The 8,912-nt window shown below is 46.7% G+C and overlaps 1 protein-coding gene and 1 long non-coding RNA gene across 2 annotated transcripts in view; one reads left to right on the top strand and one right to left on the bottom strand.

The window, feature by feature from the left end:
• Positions 1-5,910: 5,910 nt before the first annotated feature.
• On the bottom strand, positions 5,911-7,727 carry LOC138105417 (uncharacterized). Its single transcript, XR_011148460.1, has 2 exons — positions 7,407-7,727; positions 5,911-6,929 (listed from the first exon to the last, which is right to left on the bottom strand). It is a non-coding gene; the product is annotated as an uncharacterized lncRNA (long non-coding RNA).
• The window catches only part of SAMD12 (sterile alpha motif domain containing 12), a 187,332-nt gene continuing 185,404 nt past the window's right edge, over positions 6,985-8,912 (top strand). The window contains exon 1 of the mRNA XM_069005374.1: positions 6,985-7,337. Coding sequence (XP_068861475.1) covers positions 7,325-7,337 — 13 coding nt within the window. The 5' untranslated portion in view covers positions 6,985-7,324. The remainder of the gene's footprint in view (positions 7,338-8,912) is intronic.

Here is an 8,912-nt window from a genome sequence, read left to right as displayed (position 1 = left end):
ATGGGCCTGCTGCTGAATGGGAAACAGGCTGTAGTGACAAAGTACATCAAAAAAGCCAATGTACTCAATGCCTTCTTCACTTCATCTTTACTTGTAGGACCAGCCTTCAGGAATCGCAGGCCCCTGGGAGCAGTGACAAAGTCTGGCACAAGGAAGCCAAGCCCTTGGGTGGATGAGGACTAGGTCAGGGAACATTTAAACACACTGAATAGATATAAAGTCACAGGGCTTGATGGTTTGCACCTGAAAAGTGCTGAGGGATGACTCAATTATCTTTGAAAGCTCATTGCAATTGGGGAAGATTCCTGATGACTAGAACAGAGCAAATCTGGACAACTACAGGTCAGTCAGCCATGCCTTGATCCCTGTGAAGGTGACAGAGCAACTAATCTGGGAAACCATTTCCTGTATTCAGGATAGGAATGCCACTGTACTGGAATCCACGGTCAAAAATGGATTTGCACTGGGGAAATCAAGCTTGACTTGACATGCCTGACCCGACAGCCTCCCATGATGAAATGACTGGCTTTCAATTCTGTGTCCAATAACACTGTCTTAGAAAACTGATAAAGTACAGGCTAGGTAAGTGGTTGGGGAGCTGGATCAAAACTGGCTGATATGTTGAACTCAGAGAATTGTGATCAGCAGCATGAAGTCCATTTGGAAGCCAAACATTACTGGTCTACTGTGCAGGCCAGTGGGCCTGCTGAACAAGAAACAAAAGGAGTCCTATGGTGGGACAAGTCCTAGGTTCCTTTCAAGGTTAGGGTGAGAAAAGAAGCTTCTCCCAGGATGCCTTCTGTTGCTACATTAATGTACCCCAGTTCTGCTTCCCTGGTTGGCTCTGTTTGCTGTCCCACCCCTTGTTACCTTATGGGCCCTCAGAGTTTCCCTGCTGGTTCCCTTACCCTGGCCTTGCCTTTATACCACCCCTTGCCCTCAGATCATTGGTCCCTGATGCTCTCTCCACTCCACTATGTAACCCTGGACCCCCCATTGTTCTCGGGCTACTTCTCTGGAACCTTGCACGAGTGTGGTTGCAGTAAATCTCTCACATAGAACCCCATGTGAAGACCCTTCCTGCTCCTTCATCGTTGGACTGTTTTGCCAGCTATCCGGTGTGTGTGTGTGTGTGTGTGTGTGTACGTGTGTGTGTGAGTGTGGTGGCTGCACCGAGCAGCTCTCCTGGAGATGCCTTTTGGAAAGGTCAGGGCACTGTACCATCCAAAACCACAGCAACAGTCTACTCCAGGGGTTGGTACTGGGGCCAATACCCTTCCGTCATTAATGAACTGGGATGATGGAACAGTGTACACCTTCACCAAGTTTGTTGATAATCTCAAACTGGAAGGAGTGGCTGATGCACAGGATGGTTATGCTGCCATTCAGAGGAGCCTGGACATGCTGGAGTGTGTCCATTGAGGGCCATGAAGATGATTAAGCAGTACCATCTTCAGGAGTATCTCTTATTCAAGAAGAGGCTGAGAGAGATGGGCCTGTTCAGATCATAGAAGGGGGGCATCTCATCAATGTGTATAGATACCCGATGGTGGGGAATAAAGAACGTGGAGACAGATTCTTCTCAGCAGTGTCTCAGAAACAAGGTAGTGGCCACAAACTGAAATACAGAACATTCCATTTAAATGAAAAAAGAAACTAAGGAGAGATCAAAAACTGGAGCAAGTTGCCCAGAAGGGCTGTGCAGTATCCACCCTTGGCAATATTGAAACCAATAAACAGACATGACCCTGAGCAACTTGCTCTAGTTGCCCCTGCTCCAAGCACAGGTTTAGATAGGATGATCCCTAGAGCTGCCTTACACCCCCAATGGCTCTGTAATTCAGTGCTTGCAGGTTACTGACAGCACTGAATTGTTCCAGTCCACATCAAGTTGCCATTCAACAAACAACAGCATTAGTCAGGATTGTTTAAACAAGTTACTCAACTGTTTGCTAACTCGTCACATGGACCTGCTATAGTTTAAATACACATCCTCTATTAGGTATGGTTCTTCCATTTTTTATGAGGAATGCTTATGTGTTAGGGCTCAGTGAGTCACACTCTCCAACCATGAGCAAGGAGGGCACTCAATATGTAACTTTTCTCTGCAGGAAAGGGACATAAACAAATTTCAGGCAAGCACAAATACTATTCGCTGCTCTCAGATCTCCAGGACAAACTAACTCATCTGAGGCTATCACTGAAACAGCCAAATTCTGCATCAGTGACACTACCCTCACTTGTTCCCACCTCACACCACCCAACTCCTTGTGCTACCACACTGTTTGGACAGTCACCAGTGAATGAGAGTAGGTAACTGAGGGATGTAACACTCAATGGGCTTTGTGCCAGGTTTCAGAAGAAAGGAAGGCTGTTTGAGGTTAATGATAGCAGGAAGGTAATCCACCACTTTAGACAGAAGTGCTAGTCCAGGGCAGCTGAAGGCATTCATGAGATCACAAGATGATGCAGAGTAAAAGGAACCACAAGAGGTCTGTAGCCCAGTCTCCTGCTCCAAGCAGGATCAGGTGCAAGATCTGAGCAGGTTGCTCAGAGCTTCATGCCAGTGGGGGCTTGGGAATCACCAAGGATGATGGCTGCAAAACTTCTCTGAGCACCAACCTGCTCCTATAAATGGCTGCCCACTAGGTGAGAAAGGGTTTCCTTATAAACAGCCTGAACCTCTCTTTTTTTCAGTCTATGCCCAGTTTCTTCCAGCTTCCCCCCATACACGAGTGGAAAAGCCTGACTCAAAAAGCTCCATGCAAGGCAGTCAAAGCTGTGGTCTCTGCCTGCAGCCCTACTGCTGATTTTGGACTGTATTGCTGGGTGAGTTGTCACAAACTTGCTTTGGGAGGAAAATCTGTGGCATATTTCCACATTTGTATAAAAATTATCTATAGTTCACCACAAAGCAATGAATGGAATAACCCATCAAAACATTTGATGATGGCAAAAGTCAGTACCATTTTTTGTGCATAAAACATAGGTGTTACTGGAAAGTGGAATTGACCTCCCACTTAGAACAGGAGTGACATTTGTATGTAGTGCTATCTGCCTCAGACATGTACAGATCATGTTAACCCACCCACTTTCCTTCCCTGATCTTCTATCAAGTAAAGTAAAACACAAAAAATTCTATGAATCTTCTAGGTATTTTAACACTCACACGCCATCTCTTTCCTCAAAATTGAGAGCAGAGAACATGGTTCTTTAAGAATATTTTAATTTATTTAAAAAAATAAATAAATAACTAAAAAAACCCCAAAATTAGAGAAAACACCAGAAAATGCTACAGTAATGATAAAATACACCTGGCAGACATCTTGTGGTTGTTTCTGAGTCTCCTACAAATCCCTAAATGCACTTTCTGTAGTATTACGGATTATCACACAAAATATTTTTGACAATTAGGAAATGTAGGCATGTAAGATAAACAATACTCAAAGTGTATTTCAGCAACTGTATAAACAAAATAATATTAATTATGTAATTAGACTATTACACTAGAAAAACCTGAATTTCATTGCCTTAGTGACACTGTTAAAATCTTATTACATATATTTAAACATATTTATCTATATTTTCCTTGCCTAATAGCTCTTCTGAACTCATTCTCAGACCCCAGAAAACTCCTTCTGAACATTGGTGCTTACACTGCGACACACACCCTACCTTCGGTCATTTTGTGGTAGTAAGCCTGGATCCACACTAGCATAAGAATCTGTTTCCATGGATCAGAGCATGGGACTTATACTGAAACAAAAAAAGCAGCAATGCACCATGCATTTTCTCCCTGTGCCTTTCAGGTATTTGCATGAGTCTCAGGTTTCTTAGGAAATGCCACTTCCTGGAAAAAAAAAGAGAATGCAGAGAAACTCCACACCCTCCTCCTCTCACTCCAGATCTGGCACCCACTATTCCTCAGGCTGTTTTTCCAGCCATGTGGCTGACTCTAACAGAGGGAGGGAAATTGGAAGGGAATTCTCTACTCACTGCTTCCACACCTGAATTTTCACCTACCTCCTACACTGTAGCGTCCACAAAATTTCTGCCGAAACATCCTTGTTTTTCATTAGCAAACAAGTGCAGCTCCTGGCCCAGGCCATGTGCTAAGAGTGGGCCCAAACCATCATACAGCCCTTCCCTTTTCCAGCCCTCCATACTGGCAGAGGCACTGAAGTGGAAAACCCCACTTCTTCCCCATCAGTATCAAATCTGTATAGTCTTACATATGTTCCTCCCAAACCTTTTCCCAAACTAAATGTTACCTTTGAAATACATATTCTTTCCCAGGAATGTAGGAGTCCAGATAATGAAATTTTAGGCAGATGGTGTGGTCCTGTTTCTGTCATACTTGAGTTTGACGACAAACCATCACAGTTTAGGCCCACTCAGCAAAGCAAATCACAGACAAAAATGTTCAGACACAGCTGTGCCACTGTGCGATCACTGCCAGAGACACGTGGTGCCTGACTTGAGGTCAACGATTTTCAGATGTTTCCTCAGCTGTCCCTGAAAACTGCTCCTGTGCGTGTGTTTGGGCACCCAAAATAAAATAATCATGTTTGAAAACCTTGGGTCACAATGATATGGCAGAAGTACCTTGCTAACAAGATCATTAGATGAAGATAAGTGAGAATGTCACTGTTTTACAGAAAAGACTTAGGAACACAAGCGGTTGCTTAAAGCTTAATGACTGTTGAATTTCTATAAGGTGAAAGGGGAATAAAAAGAGAAACATGATGATGGATTACAGTGTAGTGAAGTATGCAAGTCTAACATCTTGTTTAGACTTCAGAACTCTTGCAATAGAGCAATACTGTTAATGGACATTCATCAACTGTACTTTCATCTGATGTTAGCTGGCAGAAGTTCTATTCAGAAATAATTCAAATGGTTAAGGAGCCTCTGGTCAGTATTGCCTTTTCATCTGGTGACCTAGGGCAAAGTACACAGCAAACTCACTGTGGCTGTGACAAACCAAGTCTGTTTAAAAGGAATTTGCTACACTTTTAAGAGAAAGTTTAGAAGAAATCTCTCCGAAGAAAGGCAAGGTAAAATGAGAAGCAAGAAAGCAAGGCAGAGAAAGCAAGAAATAGCTCTTTCTTAGCAGAGAAAGATGGTCTTTTTTCTACACTATAATTTAGCAGGGTGTTTTAAGAAAGTTAGCTCACTTTCACCTGATGCTTCTGAAAGCTCTTCTCAAAACAGATTGTACTTTACCATAGATTAATTGAATCAATTCACACAACCTCTTGAATCAATTCACAGCCTTTTTTCTCTAATCAGCAACATACATTAAATTACAATTTGTCTAGTTTTGACCAGAATTTGTTAAGTTTCTGATGGGTTTAGATACTGTTGAATATTAGGTTTCACTAGCTATTAGGTATCACACACTACACCTTTTAACATCTGTCACACCCTATTTGCTATCTAGTCACAGCCATAATTTTGCTGTTCTTCAGCAGGCATGAAGTTGTAATTAAAAACTACAGGGCTGTTTAAAGGGCTTAGTAAAATTGTACTCACTGGGGATGTCCTCAGGGTCCAGAGCTGAAATGTAGTTACCAGTCAGAAATTCAGCATACTAATGGGGATTAGCTCTCCATGTCCATGCCATTTCAACTCTGAGCCTTGATTTATTCCCTCTATGGCTCCCGCCTCATTTCAAAGAAAGCACTGCTTCACATATGCATTAGTCAGGTAATTACTCCAACATGTCTCCAAATGTTGTCACAGTCAAATAAATTATTAATATTTGAATACATAAGCTTAATACAAAATGTCATCAAAATCACAGAAGCTTATTATGTATTGAAGGCTGTATGTGTGTATTACATATATTTGAAAACTGTGATATCTAAGATCATCCTATCTGCTCGACAGAAAGCATGTGAAGATCAGTCCATTCTGCCAGCATGTGGGATCAGGTGTGTAAGTGTATTGCACTTGGGAGTACCAGCATATCCTCTCAATTTTTTTACTTATAATGCACTCTGCATATGCCTACCACTTTGCAAACACATGAACGATAAGGCTGCTGCTCCAGGAAACTTGTATCTTGACTCATGTACAACAAAAAGGCTAATAGTTCAAGTGCTTATGAGAGCAAACAAGTCAGCTCTTCAGGGCAAAGTTGTTTATTAGAAAGCTTAAGGAAAGAGTTGGGCTTCAAAACATTCCTTATTGGCTCTGAGTTTCCTTTCTAAAATAAATAATGACAACCCAATTTTTAATTACTTTAGACATTTCAAAGGTGTCACAAGTCCTGGGATTTATGAAGACTGTATTCACTTTGTATTCACATTGTATGTTCTTTGCACTCTAATTTAAAGGTTTTTTTGCAAAAATTTGTCACAAATAACACTTATTAGCCACAATGGCCACTGCTAACAAACAAAAAGAACATGTGGCAAAGTTTTCATGCCCTATCTGGGTTTGCCCTTGTATATTCAGTCCCTTTGCTGTTGTCCTCTTGATTTTAATAATGACATAACTTTGATTAGTGGAGTAATTCATAGACTCTTTCTGGGTAGTTAATATTTGCTGGTACACTCAAAATTAAAAAATGGCTACTTTTGAAGTGGAAAAAAAAATTCCAAACCTTTCTGATATCTCAAAATAAAACTGAAAAGTGTACAAGTCCACAGCTGTTTTCCAGGACAGATCTCGAGGGTGCCAATGGCTCCACTACTGTGTCCCTAATCTCCTTCGTTTTCTGGATTTGTTGTAGGACATGACAATGTGGGATAGGATGGAGAATGGACAAAAACTGAGGGCCTCACTCCGGGGTGAGGTGCTGAGTGTGCCTTTTTCTTTCGTTGCGGACAAACTCCTCCGGCCGGCCAGGGCGTGCAGCGGGGTGGGACGGGGACGGGCTTATCCTGGAGCCGTCAGCCTGGATGTCTGAGATGACTGAAATCCTGGAGAGAAACATCCCAGCGCTGTGAAATGAAGCTTCTTGGGGCAGGGTGCCCGCACAGTCCCTCTCCCACACAAACGCCTCGTGGGGGTCCCCAGCCCGGCCGCCTCTCACAGCCCACGGCCCGCCCCCGTGCTGCTGTCCCTGCCCTGAGGGGACACGCGGAGGCGCCCCGGGGCCCCGCCGGCGGCAGGCAACGCCGGTGCCTGGCCGGGCGCCCGTTTCCCGGGACTACGTTTCCCAGGGATCCGCGGCGCGGCCCCGCCCGCTGTCAGCGAGCGCTGCAGGTTGATCGCCGCGGCTGCAGATGAGCGGAGCCCGCGCGGGCGGGGGGGCGGCCGGGGCAGCGCCGCCGGGGCCGGGTCGGCGGCCGGCGCACTATGCGAGGCCGGGAGGATGGCGGTGGAAGGTAAGGGCGTCGCGTCCCCTGCCCGCCGCCCCCGGGGTCCCTCCCCTGTCTCCTCCCCCGGGCACTCACCTGCGCCGTGGCGGAGCTACCCGGCTCGGCCCGGTGGGAGAGCAGTGCCCGCCGGCGGGGCCACTCTGCCGCCCACTGCCCCGGCCTCGCCCGCGGAGTACCCGCCGACCCCGCGCCCCTCGGCCCCGCCGCCCGCAGCGCCGCGGCTGCCCCGGACCAGGTGCTGTGGGGCCGGGCCGCGGCTGCCGACCCCGCCCGCGGGGGGGTAGGCGGCAGGGGCTGCCCGGCGGCTTCTGTCGGCAACTTCCCGGCGGGCCCGGAGGTGCCGCCTCTCCCGGCAAGGGCGGCCGACCTGCGCCGCCTCCCTCCGGCGCGGCCCCGGCGGCCGCGCTCAGCCCCGGGCGCCTCCCCCGCCCCGCCGCCCGTCGGTTTCCCGCGGGCGCCGAGGCGCCGCCGTCCCTCGCTGCTGCCCAGATCCCTGAAGTGCCCCGAGGCCGCGATGCCCACGTAGCTCCAGCAGCCCCCGGCCGTCCCCCGCATGGGCGCAGAGCTGTGCTCGGCCCCTCCTTCCCTGAGAAGGATGGAGAAGCCGAAGGGCCGAGATGCTCAGCTCCTGGGCAGCTGGGAGCTGTGAGGTGTTCATAAGGTGCCCAGTTCCTGGGGAAGTACCCCGGTAACTGAGGCGATAGCTACCAAGACAGGTGGATGCTTTGCTAGGTCTTCCAGTTAGTGCTGGGCTCCTTTTAGCCGTCTGACATTGGCTGTGTTCCCTTTCCATTGGGTCTTTTGGGAAGTTGGAGGAGCGAGGTGTATGGGAAATGGCAAATCCGCTTTACTGTTCTCTGCTTTCAAAATTTACTTGGTTTTCTAGGGCTTTAGAGTGAGGCAGTGACAGTCCTGGGGTTTGTGCCTCATCTTGCTGGTTTTGGTGCCCTTGGGAAAATTAAAGAATCCTGTGTAAACCAGCCATCTGACCCCTTCTGCTGTGCTTAATTTAGTGTATGTTGGTATTTTTGTGTGTTCATTTTGAGACTACGATGAATTTTGTTTCTCAGTTATGTCGAAATCTACAGTTCTACCAGAGACGCTTTATTGCTGAAAATCATGCTGATGCTGTCTTTTGCTAAGTACCTAAAGAGAACAGCACAAATGATAGTCCAGCAAAAACTTAGGCTTCCTGGAGGCAGCGGGGAGCTAAACATCCCTGGAAAACAGATTCCTATGCAAATTCAAATAAAGGTAAACAAGACCACTATGTCTCAAAAGGTGTCTGTCAACATCCCAAGTTGTTCCTCCTAAGCGTAAGCCTCTCCATGAGGCAAACATTTCTTACGCACAGGCTGCTTTGCCAAATGGCAGTTTTGAAGACTGGAATGATACAAAGAAGGAAGGTCCTGAATAAAAGCATTACTTCTTTGGTGGCAAAAGCATAGTGACATGAACTGGGCATGCGTGCCCAGTAGTGGGTAAGTAAGTAAATGAAATGGACTGCCATGCACCAGATGGTTCATATGCCAGCAGCAACCCCTGTTTCAGTGTGCTCACTAATGTCATCCTCTTTTATTT

Source organism: Aphelocoma coerulescens, chromosome 2 (assembly GCF_041296385.1).
Source record: "Aphelocoma coerulescens isolate FSJ_1873_10779 chromosome 2, UR_Acoe_1.0, whole genome shotgun sequence".
In the NCBI taxonomy this organism is placed as follows: domain Eukaryota; kingdom Metazoa; phylum Chordata; class Aves; order Passeriformes; family Corvidae; genus Aphelocoma; species Aphelocoma coerulescens.
The sequence above is the reverse complement of the archived record's forward strand: the minus strand, read 5'-3'. Positions and strand labels throughout refer to the sequence as shown.